The following is a 24,323-nucleotide window of genomic DNA, read 5'->3' on the forward strand; positions in this document are numbered from 1 at the left end:
GTAGAAATTACTTTAAAATGAAATCTTTAAAAAAGAGAGGGAGAGAAAGAATATGTGTGTTTTATAGGGAGAATATTCCTTATTTTGAATTATTAGAATCATTAGAGAAAGGGGTTCATTGAAATATTTATAGGTAAGATGAGTCATTCTGGACATTAAAAAAAATCAAGGGAAAGGATGGTGGGTCACAATCACAAAAACTTTAATTTAGTGACTCACTCTAGTGGTTTTACAATTACCCTGCCCCTTAGGCCTGCCCTTCCTGCCCAAACTTCTTCCCCTTTAGGAGAAAAACCATTTAGGAAAATAAACTCACGTCCCTCTGAGTATAGCATTGACTTCTATACATACATGTGACATTCAGTTGGAATTTGACCATACAATTTTCAAAGTCTTTTACAAATTTTGAATTTATAAGTGCAGTACAGCTTGTCCTCAAGGGCTGTGGAAAGTAAGATTTAGTATTTTCCATACGTTTCCAGAAATTACTTGGACCTTGAACTAATTCAATGGATTAAAGTTGTGACAGATATTTAGTTAAACTAGAGACCAATTATTTTGAATAAAAACTTAAATATTCAGCCTTTTTTGTTACTTTTATTTTCCTGAGGGTCAGGAATAACCAACTGCCAGCTTATAGGGGTCCATGAGGCTGAAACAAGAACATAATAAAATCTGAATAAATGAGCGTTAAATGCTTTATCTGAGGTTGATGTCTGTGCATGCTTGTGTTGTAATGGTGATTCTGATGTCATAATGACTTCATGATTCAGACGGAACCTTTGAAGGATTTAATCAATATAAAGTGCATATTGCCGTTGCTTCTGCTAAGTTTGAAAGAAGTATTCTGTGAAAAATGCTGTAATTCTTTAGTTCTTTTCCGGCTCAAGGTTATCCTTAAGATCTACATCTTTGCTGTTGCTACTGTTCTTTAGGCATATTCAAAACATGAGTGAGATCAAGACTGACGTCGGACGAGCTCGGGCATGGATAAGACTGTCTCTAGAAAAGAAGCTCTTGTCCCAGCATCTCAAGCAGTTGCTCTCCAACCAGCCACTCACCAAGTAGGTGATAGCCTCTTAGACATTTCTGCTTCTGTGACCTGTGTGTCTGCAAAGCAGATTGCATTAGCTGACAAACTGGCTTTTTCAGCATGAATTGTTGATTTCTGTGCACCTGCATTCTTTCTTTCTAACAGGCATGTGTTTTGGACACTCCATGGTTTGATTTTACCTCAGAGGGCATACCAGACATCACAGCCAAAGGCTAGATTGCTCTGTTCTCAATCAGAAAACTAACTAATCCACACAGGCTGACAGTAACATCCAAAAGACAGGTTGAATCTATGTAAACCATTTATATCATATTATAAAGATCACAACAAAACCTGAAGTAGTGGGAAAAAAAAGTCCACATTAACGGGTTTCTTCTGAGAGTCATGCCAGTGCTTACATTCAATAGTTTAGAGCCAGGAAAACCAATTGAGTACATGTTAGTTAATTGTTAACTGTTTTGATAGGTTTCCCTTTACTGCATCAAGAAACCTTCTTAGATGAAATACATCATCCATACAAGATACACGTTAGAGTTAATTTGAAGGCTGAGGACATAGTTCTCTAGAGCAAAGGTATGCAAAAAATTCAACAAAGATCTCAAACTTGACAGTGTGGTGGAATCTTACGGTAACAATTCATTCTGTAGTTTTGCATTTGTACACATCAGCATTGGACTACTTACCCCCTAGGGGATCTTAAGATGAGTTTTAATGTCCAAAGAACAGATTTAATAAAGAATGCAAAGTGAATTATAGCCTGTGAACCTGATCCTGTACTCTAAAACTGGTTACTCCCCTTACCCATCCCCTCCCATTATAAATCATTCATGGCCACTGTTGCCAAAGTACAAAGAAGAAAATTATAATGATCATTTAAAATCCTACTACATAAAGGTTGGGCACCTGGGGGTGCCTGGCTGGCTTAATAGGTATAGCATGTGATTCTAGATCTCAGGGTCATGAGTTCAAGCCACATATGTGGCATATGGCATAGAGTTTAAGTTTACTTTACATACATACGTACATATATAATGTATATGTATGTATGTATGTATATATGTATGTTGCGTGCCTGGCTGACTCAGTTGGTAGAGCGTGTGACTCTTGATCTCGGCTCAGGTTATGATCTCACCGTTCCTGAGATCAAGCCCCGTGTAGGGCTCCATGCTGACAGCACAGAGCCTGCTTGGGATTCTCTCTCTGCCCCTCTCCCTCCCTCTATCTTTGTCTCTCTCTCTCTCTTTCAAAATAAATAAATAAACATTTTCTTTTTTTTTTTTTTTTTAATTTTTTTTTTTAACGTTTATTTTTGAGACAGAGAGAGACAGAGCATGAATGGGGGAGGGTCAGAGAGAGGGAGACACAGAATCTGAAACAGGCTCCAGGCTCTGAGCTGTCACCACAGAGCCCGACGCGGGGCTCGAACTCATGGACCGTGAGATCATGACCTGAGCCAAAGTCGGCCGCTTAACCGACTGAGCCACCCAGGCGCCCCTAAATAAACATTTTCTACAGTTTAAATAAAAAAAATAAAATTTTAAAAAATTATAAAAAAGAATAAATTCCTACTGCATAAAGGTAAATTTCAAGTATTTCACATGTTTTCTTCTGTACTTCTATGCATGTTCTCTTACTTAAGATTATACTATATGTATTTAATATACCAAAAAAAAAAAAGAAAAAAAAATGAAAGACTAAAGAAATGAAGAAGACAAATGACCAGATACTGTGGATGTAAATAAAGACTTACCTTCAAATTCTCGTTCAGTCAATATCGTTCAAAGAGTAAATATTTGAGCATCAGGCTCTATCCTAGGTGCCAGGGACAGTTTTGAACCAAATATTGTTCTTGCCTTCATGAAGCTTATATTTATCATGTGAGGGAGACACATAATAACATCACATAAATGGTGATCATTATGATGAAAAGTCAAATAGGGCAAGGGGATTAAGAAGGGTTTTGAGGACCACCTAGGTGGCTCGGTTGGTTAAGTGTCTAACTCTTGATCTCAGGGTTGTGCATTCAGGTCCTTTGTTGAGCTCCACACTGGGTTTGGAGCCTACTTAAAAAATAAAAATTAAAAAAAAAAAACAACACATACTATATGTACAATTCAGTATCCTCCTATTTTTGCTTAGCATTTTATAAACCTTTCACTATATTGTAAGAGCATAAGCTCTGAAGACTGAATGCCTTTGTTCAAATACTGCCTTTACTGTTCACTATTCTAATGACTTTGGACAAGACACTTAACTTTTTTGTGTCTCTGTTTTCCCCATCTATAAAGTGAGAGTGCTGGTAGACTTACCTCATTGGGGTAGTCATGAGGATTAAATGTATTAATAACTATAAAACACTTGGAAAAGTGCTTAAATGTAAGTGCTTAATAAAAATTATTTGCTATTTTTAGTAGTAGTAGTTGTGTTGTTAAAACTCTTCCTAAACTTTATTTTTAATGCTCACATAGCATCCCAATGTATGCATATGCCATAATATATCTTTCCTTTTACAAGTAACGTTTTTTTTAAGTTTACTTATTTCTTTAGAGAGAGAGAGAGCATGTGCACATGCACACACATGCCAGTGGGGGAAGGACAGAAAAAGAGAGGGAGAGAGAATCGCAAGCAGGGTCCTTGGTATCAGTGCGCAGCCGGACAAAGGGCTTGACCTCATGAACCGTGAGATCATGGACTGAGCCACCCAAGTGCCCCTACAAAATAACATTTTAGTGGTCATTCATGAGTAAATCTTTGCCCATATTTCACATTATATTCTTAGGACAGAGTTCTAATAGTAAAATTAATGTGTCAGAGGGTATGACTGGTTTAAAACAATTATTACCAACAAACTACTTGCCTGAAATTTTCAGCCCCATCAACTGTAAGAATGGCTATTCATTGCACCCACACACACACCCCAACCTGGTCAGTACCGGTTAGCACTTTTTAAATCTTTATTAGTTTGATAGACAAAAATGGATTCATGGAGGTTTTTTCCTTTAATTGCTAGTTAAGTTACAAATGTTTCATTAACCATTTGTATGTGCATTTTTGTAAATTGTCTCTTCTTTCCAGGTGAAAGTTTCTACCTATACTGATTAAGTGAAGGTGTTTATTTTTAATGCAAGACATAATGAAAAGCATGAAAACTATACTATTATTTTGTGCTTGTCTTACCCATTCCTAGGAAGCTTTATAAGCGTTATGCTTTTCTACGGTGTGAAGAAGAAAGAGAGCAGTTTCTTTACCATCTTCTTTCCCTCAATGCTGTTGACTACTTCTGCTTCACCAGTGTGTTCACCACTATCAGTAAGTCTGGAGAACTAGCTATTATTATTAGGTGAAGAGTTGCTCAGGTGACAAATGGAATAAGAGTTTATACTTTGAAAAGTGAGATATATGGTAGTTCAGTGAGGTAGACACTGTGGATGAGGTGGGCCCCACCTGTGTTGGAATGAAGGTTGTGTCCCAGCTTCCAGGGGTGCTGTGGGAGGGTGGCCCTCAGCTGTCAACCCCCATGGGGAGTCCTCACCAGAACAAACTACCTTACCCCCAAGATGATCCCTCCTCGCTGGTCAGCCAACATCCTAGGATGATCATAGGGCTGCCCTGGAAATTACCATGGATCAGCTGAGGACTTCACTGTGACTGCATCACAGCTTAACTTCTCTCTCAGCCCATTCTGCTTTCTTCTTCGGGTGGTGATCCCAGGAGGAACATCCTGCATGCAGATTTCTGACAGTCTGCTTCCCAGGAAGCCCAGTCTGCAGTAGGAAATGGGATGGATGTTAAAAAGGAATGTTTTATTAGGGATGTCTGACTGGCTTAGTCAGTGGAGCATGCAACTTTTGGTCTCAGAGTGATGAGTTCAAGCCCCATGTAGGATCTAGAGCTTTCTTTAAAAAAAAAAAAAAAAAAAAAAGGAATGTTTTATTAAACAAATGGTCCAGTATCTTACACAAAACACATAAAATTTTAAAAAACCAGCATACTGTAATAAACGTATAGAACTTTGAGCATCATTAAACTTTGATGATTCAGAAAGACTTCAGGACCTTACTGGATGATGTAGGTATATAGAGGGAGGAAATGCTGACTGGAGATGTGTTTCTGATAGAAAGTCGAATTATAGCATTTATTCTGTTCACCATTACTAATTCTTTTTTTTTTTTTTTAAATATTTTAGAGAGAGAGAGAGCACAGTGGGGGTAGAAAGGCAGAGGGAGAGAATCTCCATGCTAAGTGTGGAGCCCAGTGTGGGGCTCAGTCTTACAACCCTGGGATCATGACCTAAGCTGAAATCAAGAGTGGTGCGCTCAACCAACTCAGCCACCCAGGCATGCCACCACTGTTTCTAATTCTTATGTGCAGTGGCCCCCCTTCCCCACTTGGAGAATTTTTACTTTGTGTCAGTTAGGAATTGTGTTTAGCTGCAAGAATCAGAAACTTGGAAAACAGTGCTTTAAGCAAATTGGTAGTTTTATATTGCTTACATAATGAGAAGTTTCAGGATAGTCCACAGTATGTTCACAGACCCAGGGTCTTTGTCCCTCTCTTCCTAGACCGTTCTCAGTGGGTGCTAGCCACCTCATGGTCATAAGATGGCTGTTCTCAGTCCACCTTCTAACAGGAAGAAGGAAGAGTGCCAAGGAGAAAAGGGTAGAATCTGTGCTAGGAAAACAATTTTCCCCCCAAATCCCAATAATTATAACATTTCACTAGCCAAAAACTTACAGGTTTTGGCTTTCTAGTGTCTGATAGAGGCAGACAAGAAAAAATGGAGTTGAAATGGGTATTGAGCCAACCAGTAATAGCTGTCAACTGTCTGTTAGTATCTAAACTTTCAGTTTAGTAAGTTACTGCTAGTATAAGAAGCTAACAAGGTATATACAGTTTTAAAAGAGAAGAAATAGCAGAGGTAGTTAGGACTCCTAAGATCCTACTTGTATCTATATATTTCATGTAAGTAACTCTTTGAATTTGAGGAATTAAGATCTTCATGAAAGAAATATTTTTAAGTTTGGGACTCCTGGGTGGCTCAGGTCAGTTAAGCGTCCTACTCTTGGTTTTGGTTCAGGTTATGATCTCACAGTTCGTAGAGGATCTCGCAGGGATCCTGCCCTACATCAGGTTCTGCACTGACAGCACGGAGCCTGCTTGGGTTTCTTTCTCTCTCTCTCTGCCCCTCCCCTGCTAGTGCGCATGTGCACGTGCTCCCTTGCATGCTTGCTCTCTCAAACATTTTTAAAAAAGAAATATTTTAAGTTTAATAATATTACTCCTTTGATACTTTATGTAGTCGCTGTTGTGAGTCTGTGGTCTCTGCAGCCACAGAACTGCTGGTCCTAAGTCCCTTTTTTTTTTTTTTTTTTTTTTTTTTTTTTTTTTTTTGTAGCTTTTCTAATCCTCTCAGTGAAAGGAATGAGAGAAGCCTCTGGCACCTAAAATAAAGTCTTGCACTAACCTCTTCTGCTTTCAGTTTCAAAACTCATTTGATTCTGATGATTACTAAACCATGAAAGTGTGGCCTTTCCTCTGACATTTTCCTTTCCTTCAGCTAAAATAAAAAGACAGAAAGGGAGGTTTTATTTGCCCAACCTAAAGAAAGTCTTCTATATAAAATTAGGGAAATGAACCGTTTATCCCATTCATTTTCCTCATCTAAGAGTGCATTGAACCGTGAGCTCATTCTCTGAGGCTGTATCTGGGCACCTTGTACAATAAATGTGTGTCATCGGGTGTGTAGATCATTCAAGGAAGGAGGGGTTCTAATACCCCCTCTTATGACTAAATGAGTAGAAATCCCAAGGATGTCAACAAAAATTGATTGTACCTTGCTTAAAAACAAACAACTATGGCTCTGAGGGATAAAAATGTGTTAGTGTGTTTGAGCCATCCCCATTTTTTAAAAGAATGGAGGGAGTGCGTAATGTCTATTTTGAATTGTCCTACCTTGTGTGAGCAAAAGGCAGTGATAGGACAGTGACATCTAGTGGTGTCCCTTTTGAAGAGCCTTCAGAAGGAAGAGGTTTCACACAGATCTCTTTCCACCTCTTGGTTCTTTCCTCCAGGGCTCCTTGCACGGGAGTCACCTTAATTGTGATTTATAGACTTTATGTCCAGAATGGCATTGTTTATTACTCTTGGCTTTGCATATTGTGCTGTAAAATTGGAATGGGAACATTCTGAAGCATTGTCCAAGAAGATTAGCAACAAAGGGATACAAAGAGACATTCACCCCCTTTTGCATATGAAACCAAATCAGCAACCATGCTCATGTGTACTTGATTTTGGAACAAAATTGAAACATTAAAGCAGGGATGCCTGGCTGGCTCAGCCAGTGAGGTACGTGATTCTTGATCTCAGGGTTGTGAGTTTGAGCCCCATGTTGGGTATGGAGACTACTTAAAAATAAAATCTTTCAAAAGACAAACGAAATAAATAAAATATTAAAGCAGTAAAAATTCTATATAGCAGTCAGTTCTGGTGTTAATGCCTGAGATTGTTTTTTATAAATGTAAAGATTATGGGGGCCCCTGGGTGGCTCAGTCGATTAAGCATCTGACTTCGGCTCAGGTCATGATCTTACCATTTGTGGGTTCAAGCCCTGCATTGGCTCACTGCTGTCAGCGCACAGACTGCTTCAGATCCTCTGTCTCCCTCTCTCTCTGCCCCTGCCCTGCTTGTGTTCTCTCTCTCACTCAAAAATAAATAAGCATTTAAAGGAAAAAGGAAAGAAAAGCAAGGTTATATACATCACCACGTTAATACTCTGCATGCCATGCATACCTGGTGACATATATGCCATGGAAGCCATCACAAGTGTTGGACTTGTGGTTTATAAACTGGACCTCCTATTTCTAGACTGGAAGAGGTGATCTCCTCTTTTTAAGTACTTCTTGATCATAAAGAACAAACTATCTGTGAAAGCCAACAGAGTCCTTAATAAATATTTGTTACAGCATCAAGAGATTTTTTTTGTAATGTTTATTTATTTTTGAGAGAGAGAATGCACCAGTTGGGAAGAGGCACAGAGGATCTGAAGTGGGCTCTGTACTGAGAGCAGAGAGCCCAATGCAGGGCTCGAACTCATGAACTGTGAGATCATGACCTGAGCTGAAGTCAGATGCTTAACCAACTGAGCCACCTAGGTGCCCCAGTATCATGAGAATTTTATTGTAATTTTTAATTAATTTCAGCATGATTTCTTTCAGTGATTCCCTATAGGTCAGTGATCATCCCCATCAAAAAGCTGAGCAATGCAATCATCACATCGAATCCTTGGATCTGTGTATCAGGGGAGCTAGGAGACACGGGAGTAATGCAGATTCCAAAAAATCTCCTTGAAATGACTTTTGAGGTAAGTTCAGCTAATACCTTTCTTAGCAGAAAATGTCTTACATAGTTCTACACAAGGATTCCAGTTTTGCTTTTTTATTTTTCCTCAAATCAAATAATATAAAGGAATACTCAAGCATGCAGGATCATTTTTGTGAGTATAAACCTAAAGTTTTAAACACAATAATTTGTTTTGTATTTTTACTGCGATTAATTTTAATTATTAGGCTGTATTTTTCTACTTTCAGTGAAATACTTTTGGACTTTGCAAGGTCCTATTCCATGATTCCCAGTGCCTAGCACAGAACCGGGCAAATAGGGAGCATTCAAGTCCATGCTTTTCCCACAGTGGTTCTCTTCCTGACTGTCGAGTGCTCCCTGCCTGAACCTGGACAAAAGGACAGGAGAGCTGACATGCATGCTTCTGGCTTGTATACCACATGGTGGCATTTATAGATTGATTCTATAAAAATACCTCTCAATATTGTAGTCCATTTTCAGGTCTCACCTGGTGAAGTATTCCCTTATCTCTGAGCCCACATGCAGGTTGATCCTGGCATGCAGGAAGAAGACAAATATGTGCTCTTGTTTCAGGAGGGAAGTAGCACTAACTGACTATCCTCTTCTATTCTTTATATTCCTTATGGAATAGCAGTTTCCACTCCATCATAACACCCCCAAGAACCTGTTTTGGCCCTGTTTATCTAATGGACTCACAGCCAGCCACCTGTATATAAAAGATTAAAACCCTTGTCTTTTCTTTGACTAGCAGGTGTGGAACATAAACTCTATATAAGTCCCATCATTATTGTTTCCAGACGCTGTCTCATATCTGTCTCGTTTTCCATCTATCCTGCCACAACTAATTCAGGATGCCATCCTCCCTCACCTGGATTGCTATGATGCCTTCTCTCTCACCTTGATACAAACAAGTGAAGGGCTTTAAGAACTCATAGCTCTGCTGTTCCTAACCATACATAGTCAGTTGGGGGGTCTGTGATATTTTATCAGAGTTTAAAAGTCAATTAATTGACATTTATTTTTACTGTCCTGTTATCATTGCTTTTTTTTTTTTTTTTTAATGTTTTATTTATTCTTGAGAGAAAGAGAGACAGAGCATGAATGAGGGATGGGCACAGTGAGAGAAGGAGACACAGAAGCCGAAGCAGACTCCAGGCTCTGAGCTGTCAGCACAGAGCCTGACGTGGGGCTCGAACTCAGGAGCCATGAGATCATGACCTGAGCCAAAGTCTCAACCGACTGAGCCACCCAGGCGCCCCTCATTGCTTTCTTTTGTACTTGTCCACCAAGGGCCAGGAAGGACATTCATAACTATACTTTTTTTATGATAGCTTCAAAGACTTCTAGCAGATGAGGTTTGAAGTCAGTTCTGCCTTAGTATTTATTAGAAACAGAAAAATAGCCATGTCAGTGATTTTTTTATATCTATAGTTGTTTTCCTGAGCACACTGTAACTGAATCTAAATATCATCCTTTTGCCACTTCTTTTTTTTTTTTTTAACTTTTATTTATTTTTGAGAGACAGAGAGAGATAGAGCATGAATGGGGGAGGAGCAGACAGAGAGGGAGACACAGAACTTGAAACAGGCTCCAGGCTCTGAGCTGTCGGCACAGAGCCCAATGCAGGGCTCGAACCCACGAACTGTGAGATCATGACCTGAGCCGAAGTCAGACACTCAAATGACTGAGCCACCCAGGCGCCTCTACTTTTGCCACTTCTTGAAATTCTTCTCATCCTAAAGGCACAAGTTCTGAGTTCCCCAACTAGAAATAATTTTTCCTTTTCCAGTGTTTTTCTACTACTTGCTTACATCTCTAGTTTAGCACCTTGCACAGTCCCCTCATTTGATAGTTAATGTCCATATGTCTCCTCTCTCAATAGATGGGATACCTTAGATGTGAATATATTTCTCTAGTGCAAAGCAGAACCCATTATGCAGGATGGGTCCTCTGTAATTATTAAATTAGATGGGACCAAAGTGCCATCACTGAAGCTAAGAGGTAGCGGCGGTAAGATCAGACACTGAATAACCTGTGGTCCTGTTCCTACAGTGCCAGAACTTGGGGAAGCTGACCACTGTTCAGATTGGTCACGATAACTCAGGACTGTTAGCCAAATGGCTAGTGGATTGTGTCATGGTCAGAAATGAGATCACAGGACATACATACAGGTAAGTAAATGTCCTTGGGAGATCAGAACTCTTTGAGATTCTTTAGACAAGAAAAGGTTTAAGAATTGTTTTCTTTCTAAAGCTTTCTCCCTGCCTTCTGAATTTTAGTTTAGTTTTTTGGGTTGTTTGGTTTTGCTTTTGTTTATGGAATACAAAATTGCCCCCCAAAAAAACTTGTAAAAAAATTGATTGTGTTTGCTGTTAATGCTTAGTCCACAAGTGTTGACAAAGAGTGATCTCTAATTTAAAAAAAAAAAAAGAAGGTTGAAGTAATTCATTTAGTAAAAAGGAAAGGATCTCTTCAACTCTACTAGTTACAGCTGGCACTCCTCTTTGGAAGTACTCTCCTCTTTTCTCCTATAACTGAACTCCCAAATTAACTTCTAGTTTGAAAATATTCTTCTCAGAAGATCTAAGCACAGGATTTTAATATAGACTAGGTATGCGAAAATATTGAATCATTTTAATTTGGTTTAGTGCAATAACAATTTATGGCTGTATAAGAGAGAATGTCTTTATTTTTCAGAGATTCATACTGAAGTGTTTCTAGGAATGAAATGTCCTTATACGCACAATGTACTTTAAAATACTTCAACAAAAAAATAGAGGCGCCTGGGTGGCTCAGTCAGTTAAGCATCTGACTTCCACTCAGGTCATGATCTCACATAGAGCCCCGAATCGGGCTCTGCGCTGAAGCTCAGAGGCTGGAGCTTACTTGGGATTCTGTCTCCCTCTCTCTCTATGCCTCTCCCCCACTCACACTGTCTCAAAATAAATAAACATTTTTAAATACTTCAACAAAAAATAAAAAGAAGCATATGGCCAATCATTAAGTCTAGGTGATAAGAATATGGGTATCTCTTATACTATTCTCTCTACCTTTCTGTGTGTTTGAAATCTTAAAACATAAATTTAAAAAACAACCCATAGGCACTAAAATGATGAGTTTCACCCATGATGCCATTTAAAGAATTCTGATTAAACTAGTAAAGTACTGGTGATTGAGAAGTTGTTTTTCTGACCTACAAGGTTCCCATGTGGACGATGGTTAGGGAAAGGCATTGATGACGGAAGCCTGGAGAGAATCCTTATTGGGGAATTAATGACCTCAGTGGCTGATGAGGATCTGGTAAAGCAGTGTCGGACTCCACCCCAGCAGAAATCCCCCACCTCAGCTCGGAGACTGAGCATCACTTCACTGACAGGAAAAACCACCAGTAAGTACTGTCCTTGTTAAATTTTCAGTGTGCCTCAGGTGTTGCAGGCATCATCTGGGGCCATTTTGCAGGAAACTGTTGCATTAATGAATTGTGGTAAGATTAAAAAGAAGAAAGCTGAAGAAAATTAATTTGGGCGAATGGAACTTAAAAGACGGGAGGGGAGAGAAAAGGGAAAAAATAAGGGAAGAATTAATAAATAATTAAAGGCCTGAAGAATTTAGGTTTAAAAACTGCATGCTCTGTTCTAATTAAGCTATAGAAATATGAATAAATAATACTTTTACTGAAAATTAAAGGAGGAGGGGCATCTGGCTGGCTCAGTCAGTAGAGTATGACTCTTGATCTTGGAGTTCAAGCCCTATGTTGGGGGTAGATTGTACTTTGGGAAAAAAAAGCTGGGGCACCTGGGTAGCTCATTTGGTTAAGCATCTGACTCTTGATCTCATCTCAGGTCTTGATCTCATGGTTGTGAGTTCAGGCTCCAAGTTGGGCTCAAAGCTGAGCATGAAGCCTACTTAAAAAAAAAAAAAAAAAAAAAAAAAACCCTAAATGAGGAATAAAGATAGCTTATATTACAGTATTCCCAGAGAGCCGTATCTAGCTATCCAGAGCCCGTTGTTCTAAGAGAAAAATATAAAAATTCCTCTCCTTACCCCCATAGTCCTACAGAAATGATAAAATATGTAAAGGAGTGACTTCTATGGACAGGATGCTGTGCTTATATGCCATTTTTAATAGTACCATAAACTTCTAATTTATGCTAATGTGGGCTTTACTAGGCTGAATAATGTCTCCCAAGGGTATTAGATCCTAATCCAGAATCAGTAACGTTACTTTTTTTGAAAAAATCTTTTCAATTATTGAGTTAAGGATCTTGGGATGGGAAGATTATTCTGGATTATCTGAATGGTCCCTAAGTACAGTCACATATAGTCTTATAAGAGGGAGGCAGACAGAAATTAGAAACACACAAGAGAAGACAGTATCGGCAGAGATTGGAGTGATAACAGCCACAAGCAGCTACCAGAAGCTTGAAGACATGAGCATACTCTTCCATAGAGCCTCCAGAGGGAGTGTGGCCCTGCCCTGATTTCTGCCTGGTGATAATTTCTGACTTCTGGACCTCCAGAACTATGACAGAATAGATTTCTGTTGTTTTAAGTCACAAGTTTGCGATAATCTATTATAGGAGCCACAAAAAACTAATACAGAGGCAGTATGATTTAATGAAAAATTATGGAAGTTTATCAGTGAAGTGGTTTTATTTTAGCCATAGACAATAAAACCATAAGTAGAATAACAAGGGTACCTGAGAGGGCCTTAGTTTACTTAACAAAGAAGTTTCCCTAGATGTTTTTAGTCCCTATCCATTTATTAGCACATAGTGATATATTAACATTAGAATGATATAGTCTAAAAATCCCCCTTATTCTTTCTCAAATTATTCCCCTCATTCATAATTCCTTGTTGCCTTCAGAAGTAAAATTCACACCACACACACTGGAAAAACAAAAATTACAAAGACTGATAATACCAAATATTGGTGAGGATGGAGAGCAATGGAATGCTTGGACATTGCTAGTGAGAATGCAAAAGAAAAACAGTTTGGCAGTTTCTTATAAAGACATACATACACTTAGCATACACTTGACACAGAATCCCACTCCTGAATATTTACTGGAGAGAAATGAATACATGTATCTACACTAAGACTTGTATTCAGATGTCCCTGGGAGCTTTATTCGTAATAGCCAAGATGGAAACAACCCCAAAATCCACCAGCTGGGGAATGGATAAGCAGAATGTGCTACATGTATTCAGTGGGGTACTAGTTGGCAATATATAAAAACGAGCAAACTGTTGATACATCTAACAACATGGGTAAAACTCAGAAGCATTATACTAAGTAAGTGAAAGAGAACAGACACAAAAGGCTAGATCCTATACGATTCCATTTATATTAAGTTCTAGAAAAGGCAGTATAATAATGATAGAAAGCAGAACAGCAGTTGCTAGGAGATAAGAGCTGGGGAAGGGGATTGATGGAAAAGGACACAGGGGAACCTTTTGGGTTGATGGAACTTTTCTACGGTATGATTGTGGTGGTTGCATGACTATACATCTGTCAAAGCTCATCAAATTGCACACTTAAAATTGGCAAATTTATTGTATGTAATCTTAAATTGACTTAAAAGACTGATCTTAAAAGATTTCAGTTCAGCCCATCCTAATTATTACAATGTCTAAAACAGTCCCAGTTTTATGGGGTATTACTGTTTTGAGAGGTCTTATCCTCTACTTTTGGTCATATTTTCTTTTCCTTACTCAATAAGTAGAAAATTTTAAATAACCTGAAATTCAGAGATGGGAAACTGGCATTTTCTCACCGTGTGTGCAAGGTGATATTTAGAGAACCAAAAGTTTTAAATCAATTTTAAAATATTACTGAATAGGGGCACCTGGCTGGTTCAGTCATTGTATCATGCCGTTCTGGATCTTGGAGTTGTAAGTTCCAGCCCCATGTTGGGTGTAGAGATTACTAAAAAATAAAATCTTTATGGGCCCCAGGGTGGCTCAGTTGGTTAAGCATTCCTCTCTTGATTTCAGCTGAGATCATGATCTCATGGTTCGTGAGATTGAGCCCCGAGTTAGGCTCTGTGCTGATAGTACAGAGCCTGCTTGGGATTCTCTATCCCCTCCCTCTCAAAAAGAAATAAATAAACATTTAAAAAAATAAAATAAAATGGGGCACCTGGGTGGCTCAGTTGATCAAGTGTCCCAACTTCAGTTCAGGTCATGATCTCATGGTTGGTGGGTTCAAGCCCTGCATCGGGCTCTGCACTGACAGTGTGGAACATGCTTGGGATTCCCTTTCTCCCTCCCTCTCAGCCCCTCCCTTGCTTGTGAGCTCGCTCTCTCTTTCTCTCTCCCTCTCAAATAAATAAACTTAAAAATAATAAAATAAAATAAAGTCTTTAAAAATAAAATACTATTGATTAGTACAGGGCTATTTTATAATGAATGAAAGTTTTCAAAATAGGGGCACCTGGGTGGATCGGTCAATTAAGCATCCGACTCTTGATACCAGCTAAAGTCACCGTTCATTTCAGAGATCACAGTTAATGAGTTTAAGCCCTGCATTGGGCTCTGCACTGATAGTGCAGAATCCAAGCCTACTTGGGATTCTCTCTCCCTCCTTCTCTCTCTGCCCCTCCCCTGCTCATTCTCTTTCTCAAAATAAATAAATAATAAATAAAAATAAAATAAATAATAACTATGTAAAAATAATAAAAAGTATATATATAATTCATTTATTTTTTAAAAACTTTTCAGAATAGATCTTCATGTTTTTTTTTTAAGTTTATTTTTATTTATTTTGAGAAAGAGAGAGTAGGTGGAGGAGGGGAAGAGAATCCCAAGCAGGCTCTGCACCATCAGCACAGAGTCCAATGCGGGGCTTGAACTCACAGGTGTGAGATCATGACGTGAGCTGAAGTCGAGTCAGACACTTAACTAACTGAGCCACCCAGGGCACCCCTAGATTTTTATGTTTAAAAGAGAAAATACTCAGGGTGCCTTGCTGGCTTAGTAAAGTATGTGGCTTTTTTTTTTTAATGTTTTATTTATTTTTGAGAGAGAGAGTGTGAGCGGGAGAGGGCCAGAGAGAGAGGGAGACACAGAATCTGAAGCAGACTCTGGGCTCTGAGTTGTCAGCACAGAGCCCGATGTGGGACTCAAACCCATGAACAGTCAGATCATGACCTGAACCAAAGTCCAGTGCTTAACTTACTGAGCCACCTAGCCACCCCAAGCATGTGACTCTTGATCTCTGGGTTGTGAGTCCAAGCCCCATGTTGGGCATAGAAGTTACTTAAAAATAAAAACAAAATTTTTTTCTTAAAAAGAGAAAATATTCAGAGAAAGGAAAAAAATTAGTAGCAACTGAAGAGGCCACAGTATCAGTCCTTCATTTTAACAATTTCTATGCATTGGTATAGAAAAAACTTACCTGAGGGGGCACCTGGGTGGCTCAGTCAGTTAAGCGTCCAACTTTGGCTCAGGTCATGATCTTGCCGTTTGTGAGTTTGAGCCTTGCATCAGGCTTCCTGCTGTCAGTGCAGACTTCAGATCCTCTGTCTCCCTTTCTCTCTGCCCCTTTCTACTCTCTTTCTCTCAAAAGTAAATAAATAAACTTAAAAAAGAAAGAAAAGAAAAAAACTTACTTGAGTTTTACCTGAAGAATGTTTTATGCAAGAAATCCTCCAGCAGTATGAATTCAAGATTCCTTTTTTTTTATAAGGTTTACTTATTTATTTTGAGAGAGAAAGAGAGTGCAAGCGGTGGAGGGACAGAGAGAGAGAGAGAGAGAGACAGAGAGAGAGAGAGAGAGAGAGAGAGAGAGAGAGAGACAGACAGACATAATCCAAAGCAGGCTCCAGGCTCTACTCTGTCAGCACAGAGCCCGATGTGGGGCCCAAACTCATGAACCAAGAGATCATGACCTGAGCTGAAGTCAGCTGCTTAACTGACTGAGCCACCCAGGAACCCAGGAATTCAAAGATTCTTAAACAATAGAATGTGTAGTTTGTCCTTTATGGTGTGATATGTAAACGTAAGAGTTAATCACCACAAGAAAGTACCAAATACTTAAACTTTTCGTTACCTACTTCTATCCCTAGATAAAATGTGTTTAACATCTCTTTTTAACCATTCTTGGGTTTTGGGAGGCAAAGGCGGTTTAGATCCCATTCAGGCAGCCCACCAAGCTCTCCCTTAAAAACAAGACCTGAGCAAGTGCAGGCCGGGAGAATGAAGCAGTACCCAGGTAGACTAAATAGCCAGAAAGGGAAGCTGTTCTGGGCTTTGGGTGCCTCAGTGTACCTGGCATCTTCCCTTTACTTTAAACACAGTAGCAAAAACACAGATTTCAGGTTAGCCATTCAGAGCTTCACAAACCTTGGTCTGTGCCCACTAAGGAACTCAAGAGTTAAGTAGGATAAGGGAGTACCTGGAATGATGCCATGGGTCTTTCCACCTCACTCCTCAGATCCAGGAGTTTGCTAGCACTTTGTGACAAGTACCATGCCAGGTTATTTACACCTGCAATATCTCATTCACTTTTCCCAGTGACCCATGAGGTATATGTTTTCCCTATTTTAAATTGAGGAAATTCAAACTCAGAAGTTAGACATTTAACCAAGGTTATAGATTGCAATGGTAAGGTTGGAATTGGAATCTAGGAATCACAATTCCTTTGTGCCAAGATGCCTCCCCTTGGCCAGACTGACCTGAGACAAGTTTCATGGAGCGCCTGACAAGCCATCCTCTGTGGTGAAGCATTTCCTGCATGGGTGGACACAGTTGATATCCCATAGTACTTTGGTGTATTTCCCTTACATGAGAATTCAGCCACTGTTCATTATTTTTTCAGAACCCAATGCTGGACAGATCCAAGAAGGAATTGGGGAAGCTGTAAACAATATTGTGAAGCATTTTCATAAACCTGAAAAAGAGGTATGATCATCTGTCAAACTTAATGTATAGGATTTCAGGGGCACCTGGGTGGCTCAGTCATTGAAGTGTTGCATTTGACTGCTGATCTCAACTCCTGTTTGATCTCTGGGTCATGAGTTTAAGCATTGCATTGGGCTCCACAGTGGGCATGAAGTCTACTTCTACTTAAAAAAAAATTATATATATACATATATATATATATATATGATTTTAAAGCCACTTTTATACATGATACATACAGTAGAGGGTATGTTTTTATTTGTAAACTTTCTAGTAGCTACAAGAACATACTTCATAGCTACCTTCAACACCCTTTTCTCTAGTGTTTTTCTTTTTTTCTTTATTTATTTGTTTGTTTATGAATGAATGAATGAATGAGTGAGAGGGTGGGGAGGGACAGAAGATCCGAAGCAGGCTCCACACTGACAGCAGAGAGCCTGATGTGGGGCTCGAACTCAAGAGCCGAGAGATCATGACCTGAGCGGAAGTCTGACATCCAGTTGAGCCACTCAGATGCTCCTTCTCTAGTATATCTCTTAAACGTAGGTGCAGCAGATTATTCTTTGGCACTGTGTGTTTTGTTCCACAGAGAGGAAGCCTCACGGTGTTGCTGTGTGGAGAAAATGGCCTGGTTGTGGCACTTGAACAAGTCTTCCACCATGGCTTCAAATCTGCCCGCATCTTTCACAAGAATGTCTTCATCTGGGACTTCATAGGTAAATTAAAACAGGTGTATGTTACTATAAAGGCACTGAGATGTTTCTTAGAAAACTCGGAGACCCAGGAATTTAAGCAAATAAGGGTTAGTGACAAGGGAGTATGTTTTTAAAAAAAAATCTCAAATTAGCACTCTCTTTGCTTTTCATTCAGTCGACAAATATTATAGTGTCCGTAATATTCCAGACACTCACTGTTCGAGGTGCTCAAGATACACATTGAGGCGGTAGAGTATGCAGCTCCTGATCTCGGGGTTATGAGTTCAGGCCTAGATTGAGTGTGGAGCCTACTTTGAAAAAAAAAGATACACGTTGAGATATAAGTAAACAAAACAAAAATTCCTTTGGTTGGCGAACTTACATTCTGGTGGGGACAGGAACACAGATAAAACACAAAAACATAACAAGTATGCAGTTCAGCTGGTATGTTAGAAAGTGATGGTTGATCTGGGAAAAAAAATAGTAAAGTGAAAGGAAATGGAGTAAAGAGTGCTTTTTTAAGTGGGGTGATTATACGCTTTGTGGACCAGGTGATATTTGAGCAAAGACTTTAAGGAAGTGAGGAATTGAGCCATGTGAATATCTGGGAGAAGAGCACTCCAGGCTGAGAGACCTGCCAGGGCAGAGGCCCCAAGCTGGGGGTGTGCTTGGCCATTGCATGGAGTAGCAAGTGTAGTGTGACTGGGGCAGAGTGAGGGAGACAGAGTAAGAGGATACTGGGGGAGAGGGCTGTGTACTGCCAGACCCAGGAGCTTCAGGGCCTTCTAGACCTTTGCAAGGACTTGGGTCTTTATCATGATTGAAATAGGAAGTGATCGGAAGGTTTTGAGCTAAGGAATAAATGACATAAAATAACTTCTGTTTTGTTTTAAAAGGATTACTCTAGCTTTATGTTATCCAGTATGATAACAACTACCATAGCTACGTGTGGCTATTTAAATTTATTTAATTTAAATTAGATTTAAAATTCACTTCGTTAGTCACACCTGCCTTACCTAGTAGCTATCAAATGGAACCTTGCAGATACAGAACATTTCATCCATCACAGAAAGTTCTGTTGCAGTGTACCGCTCTAGCTCGTTAAATAAGCTTTGTAATCTTTATTCCGGTATGCGGTTCTTCTAGAATTCCCAGTTTTCTTAAAAGGGTGATTAATCATTTTGTGTCTTGTAAATATAGTCTAGATGAAGTGGTTGGTTTTATCCAACTTAGAGTTTTTAGACAAGGAAAAGAAGGTTAACAGAGCTAGGCCTCCAGGAGTGATTTTTTTTTTTTCTTTTGGAATGCCCAGAATCTTACTACTCCTGTTTCTAATATATGTATACATATCTCTTCCTCAGATTTCTTGAGTCAGTTCCATTTCAAGGATTTCATTGCAAAATGTCAGCTAGCCACTGTATAACTAGAACAGAGGGCACATCTCGATGGCTACCATGTATTTGCTAGCTGCTCCTAGAAGGTTCCAGTCTTGACCGGGGAGTCCATTTGTTTTTCTTTTTTGCCAGTTTCCATTGCTTGAAGGTATTCTAAAGAGAGTAAACTTTGCACCCTTCTGGAATGCAGTCTAGATTAGAAAATAAACTCTCGGAGCATATCGTTCCACCAGGAAACATGGACCTCTAGAATTCATCATGAAATCAGTGATAAAGTAATGATTTTGGTTTCCAGACTGGCTCTAATGCAAAGCACCATTAGTGTTTCCAGAATAAACTAAGTGATTAATCTTTCTGTGTATGAAGTATTAATGTGTATTGTGATATGATTCTGACTTCCTTCCCCAGAGAAAGCGGTTGCTTATTTTGAAACCACTGACCAGATTCTAGACAATGAAGACGATGTCCTTATTCAGAAATCATCCTGCAAAACCTTCTGCCACTATGTAAATGCTATTAATACTGCACCCAGGAACATTGGAAAGGACGGCAAATTCCAGATTTTAGTTTGCCTTGGAACACGGTATAAAGCCAGTTCTTGACTTTCCCTATCTTTGTTATGTTTTGAACAAAAGTCCAGGAGGGGCTGCCTCAGATCATGCCCCTTCCAAAGCTCTCCCATGGGCTCTTTCATTGCAATTTTTATTATGAAACTATGTTTATTGGGTACTTGCTGTGTATTGACACCATGCTAAGTACTCATTTAATCCTCCTGTCACTTCCCCACCACAATACATGAAGTAGCACTGTACAGATGTATAAGGTACAGCCGAGTTAACAAAGCTTCCCAGGGTCACACAGCTAGAAAGAAGCAGAGCCAAGATTCATACCCAGTCTCACTTGAGTGCCCAAGCTCTCAACCATTACACTACACTGGCTCCAAAGGTGGGTAGATAGGTAATGGGTAGTTTGGTAAGGAATTTGACACACATACGTATATTTACTGTGTAGGGTTTGTGTTGTGTATCTATAGCACCATGTTGTTGGTTTTTTGTTTTTTTTTTAATTTTTTCACCATGTTATTTTAAATTTAATAACATTGTAGAATTCATATGATATAAATAATTCTTAAGTATATAAAGTCTTCTCTTTGACAGTTCCCTACCCCTTTATTTTTTGAAAATGACACATAGGAGCTTTACAATCCATTAATTTTTAAACAGCTGTCAGAATTATAAGAAATGAAACATGTAGGCCTTTAGAACAAGATTTTAAGTTATGTGTAATGTTGTTGTTTTTTTTTTTCCTACAGACCTAGAGCCCCAACAGGAGATTTGCAGGCCTAGTTATGACTGCTTTTATCATGAAAGGCATATCGAGGGGCTCCTGGCCACTAGCTCAGTCAGAAGAGCATGTGACTCTTGGTCTCAGGGTCATGAGTTTGAGCCTGAGGTTGGGTGTAGAGATTACTACAAAAAAATAATAAACTTTAAAAAAAACAAAAGGCATATTGAGAGATGCTCAATAAGGATGTCTTAGATATTTAGTGGCAGGTAACTAATGTCAGAGGTTAATCAGGACACACTGAAGGTTGAGATGTCCTCCTGAAAGAACTGGTTTATAAAACTAAGTTCTATATTTCTTCTTAATAAAAGGGCCCAGTTTCAGCTATGCTTTTAAAATTCCTTTTAAACATGATCCTTATCTCCTTTTATCTCTTTACTTGTTCTGATTTATTAGACCAATGCAACCCCTCTTTTGGTTTGTAAAATCCACTTAATGTTTTTCTTTCCTTTTGTTCCTTGTTACATTGTATAAGTTTTTTTTTTTTTAATGCTAATCCTGACTATTTAATGCAGTCTTTCTTCCCAAAGGGTCAGCGTACTTTGGCATGCCTTGCCACAGATGTCTGAGTAACACCCCTGTAAAAAAGAGATACAAAATGACTTTCTGCCTCTTTTTTTTTAAGTGTTAAATCAGAGTAGAGAATCTCTTTAATGTGGGTAGGTCCTTATGGCCAATTTGCCCAAACTTATTTTCAGTCTCTTGGGTTTTCGCATTAACACTGTATCATTACTGTATCTTTTTAACCAGCAAATTTCCAAAATCTTGAATTTGGTTTCTACTCTGCTGACCTGAGAACTTGGCTGGATTTTGCTCCATCCAGTCCTACACCTTCCCATTGAAAGTTCTAACGTGTGTTGTTCTGCAGCAAGGTGGGCAGGGCTCAGGACTTCTTTCTCTTTGACTCTGTAGGGATCGCCTGCTCCCACAGTGGATCCCACTCTTAGCCGAATGTCCTGCCATTACCCGAATGTATGAGGAGAGTGCCCTCCTGCGAGACCGCATGACTGTCAACTCTCTCATCCGCATTCTACAGACCATTCAGGACTTCACCATAGTCTTGGAAGGATCACTCATCAAAGGAGTGGATGTGTAACCCAACTGGCTAGAAGCTCTCAGTCCAGACCCCTTGCTCCTGAACCTTCCCCAACTATGGGGACCGATTTGGACTTGTCTGATAAGGTAGTGAGTCACTGCAGGGGGCAACACACCATATTCCCCAATTTGAACAATCCTCACACTACAGACAAGGCAAAATGCTGTATTGTAGTTCATTTGAACCTGGAATTTAGTATAAAATAGAGTATTTTCATGTGTTAGATGTGTGTAAATATGCTATCTTCTTTAAGAAATTATATTACTCTAATAAGATACTTTTCTTAGATTGAATATTCCTGTGACTTAACATAAGTAGCTTAACCACATTGGGAGTTGGGAGGGAAAGAGTGGTGCTAGCCAGGAAGAAGCCAGTAAACACGTAATTACAGTGCAACCCAGTCGGGGTTTTTTTTTTCCCTCCAGGTATCACAGAGGAACCCAGAATGCATTGTTATGTCATAGCCATCCATCCTGGTGTGTCTGATCCTTTGTATTGTGAATGTAAACAGCTTTACCTACTGTATGTGATAGTCCTCACTTCTATATTTTAAGTTACACTTGATTTCATACATTTGAACTGAGTTACTTCTCCAGTCTTTTGGGAAATCTTTTTCCGTGGGCACAAGATAAAGATACAGTTCAAATATTTTAAATACTGGACCCCAGGAGCTTGGCTGAACTGGAAAGAGAACACACAAAGCCCTGAGAAGTATGTTAAATTGTAGGATTATCACTTCTTTACACTTTGGAAAGATTAGCCTAGACTAACTTCATTCTTGGCATTTTTATTCTTGTTATGTGAGGTACTTTGAGGAGATGTGAATTTCAAAGTGTTGGTCTTACAGTTATAAGAACTGCAAACGGCAGTTTGATTCTGCACTTATAATTTGGCCATCTAAGCCCTGCAGCAGTTCTTACCTCAAGGATAATCTCAAACCCTGTCTTTGTTAGGTTCCAGTCACCTCCCCCCCTTCCTGTGCCCATCCCCCTCTCAGGAAATGGAAGGAATGTCTAAGAAGGAGGAGGGCTTGGTGTAGCTTGGAATGTTTTTGTGAAAGTATTTGTTGACCATGATAATGCAAATAACAGAGGGAAAGAGAAAGAATGAACCCTTTCTGGGTGTTTCAGGGCAAGTTTTATGTTCCTTTTCTAAGAAGTGGTAATAAATGTAAAACAACTGGCCCAGAGAAGGTAAAAGCCAGTACAGCATAGACTGACAAAATGGGAGCAGAACCAGAGGCGACAGTTTTGAAAGACCAAACATTGTGAGTACCTTTCCAGTTGGGTATTTTATAAGGAAGTTAAATAAACGTGGTATTAGCTAGTTACCTTAAGACTTCGTTTATGGTAGGTCCTGTAACCAATTAGGCATTTGCACATTGTTAGCAGTGAAATTGCCCCAGCACTGCGCCGGGTTTTATTCCCAGTTGTGGCTGAGAGGCCAAGCCATGGCCTCTCAGGACCCCCGCACGATCTTGAGGGTCCTGGGCTTTAGCCAACAGTATTGTTTCTCTTCTTTCCTGAAGGAAGAAACTAATGAACAAGTGCCTCACTCCCTTATCAAGCACTGTATTCAGCCAGGCGACCAAGGCACATCCCCTTTTAATATCTAATTTAGTGTTTGAGGAGGAATGGGGAATTGAAGGCCGCATTTAGAGACCCACGAAGGGTTTAAGAACAGGTTTTTGGGTGACTTGGGTAGACTGGAGATTTGTTCGCCTGAGTCTGAAGTGTGTCTGCGTGACAATGCAGCTCTTCCAGGATCATGGAAAGTCTATTATGGGAGAGACGTCCAGAACCCATTTCACACAGGTTCTTGTGTTGCTGTGATCAGAAACCACTGAATGATCAGGGCAGGGTTTTATTCTTATTACCTTCCTCATAAGACCATGCTTCTGGCACACTCCAGGCAGCCGAAGGATGACTTAGGTGAGCAGGCTAGCATTGAGTGACCATTTTACAGATGGGAACACTTGAGGATCGGAGAGGTTAAATACTTACCCCACAGCTGGTCAGTGACAACAGAGTCTAGAACTCGTTTTTTATTACACCAAGACTGCGTGACACTGAGCTCCAAAGCATTCATATTAAGTCTTTGTACCCCTGGATCTTTATTCATACACCCAAGCAAGTAGGATACAAATATTACTATCCACGGGGCTCCTGGGTGGCTCAGTTGGTTGGGCGGCCGACTTCGGCTCAGGTCATGATCTCGCGGTCCGTGAGTTCGAGCCCCGCATCGGGCTCTGTGCTGACAGCTCAGAGCCTGGAGCCTGTTTCGGATTCTGTGTCTCCCTCTCTCTGACCCTCCCCCATTCATGCTCTGTCTCTCTCTGTCTCAAAAATAAATAAACGTTAAAAAAAAATTAAAAAAAAAAAAAAAACAAATATTACTATCCATTTATAATAAGCATTTATAAGGATTAACATTCTTTTTAACAAATGGTTCTAAAGTGGTTGAGAATTACATGTTA

General features: G+C 39.5%; 1 protein-coding gene across 7 annotated transcripts in view; it reads left to right on the forward strand.

Moving 5' to 3' along the window:
* DENND5B (DENN domain containing 5B) overlaps window positions 1-22,426 on the forward strand; it is a 183,581-nt gene extending 161,155 nt beyond the window's left edge. For 6 of the 7 annotated variants that reach the window (XM_019452383.2, XM_019452386.2, XM_019452385.2 and 3 more), the window contains 9 exons: window positions 936-1,064; window positions 4,242-4,363; window positions 8,269-8,414; window positions 10,466-10,584; window positions 11,614-11,801; window positions 17,236-17,318; window positions 17,908-18,034; window positions 19,816-19,990; window positions 21,664-22,426. In XM_019452383.2, the coding sequence (XP_019307928.2) occupies window positions 936-1,064; window positions 4,242-4,363; window positions 8,269-8,414; window positions 10,466-10,584; window positions 11,614-11,801; window positions 17,236-17,318; window positions 17,908-18,034; window positions 19,816-19,990; window positions 21,664-21,847 (1,273 nt within the window). In that variant the 3' untranslated portion in view covers window positions 21,848-22,426. Of the gene's footprint in view, window positions 1-935; window positions 1,065-4,241; window positions 4,364-8,268; window positions 8,415-10,465; window positions 10,585-11,613; window positions 11,802-17,235; window positions 17,319-17,907; window positions 18,035-19,815; window positions 19,991-21,663 lie in introns of those variants that run through there. The other variant, XM_053895803.1, reaches the window with a different exon arrangement.
* The last annotated feature ends 1,897 nt before the right edge of the window (window positions 22,427-24,323 follow it).

The sequence above is a fragment of the Panthera pardus genome, unplaced genomic scaffold, assembly GCF_024362965.1.
Source record: "Panthera pardus isolate Hobbes unplaced genomic scaffold, ASM2436296v1 HiC_scaffold_6, whole genome shotgun sequence".
In the NCBI taxonomy this organism is placed as follows: Eukaryota; Metazoa; Chordata; class Mammalia; order Carnivora; family Felidae; genus Panthera; species Panthera pardus.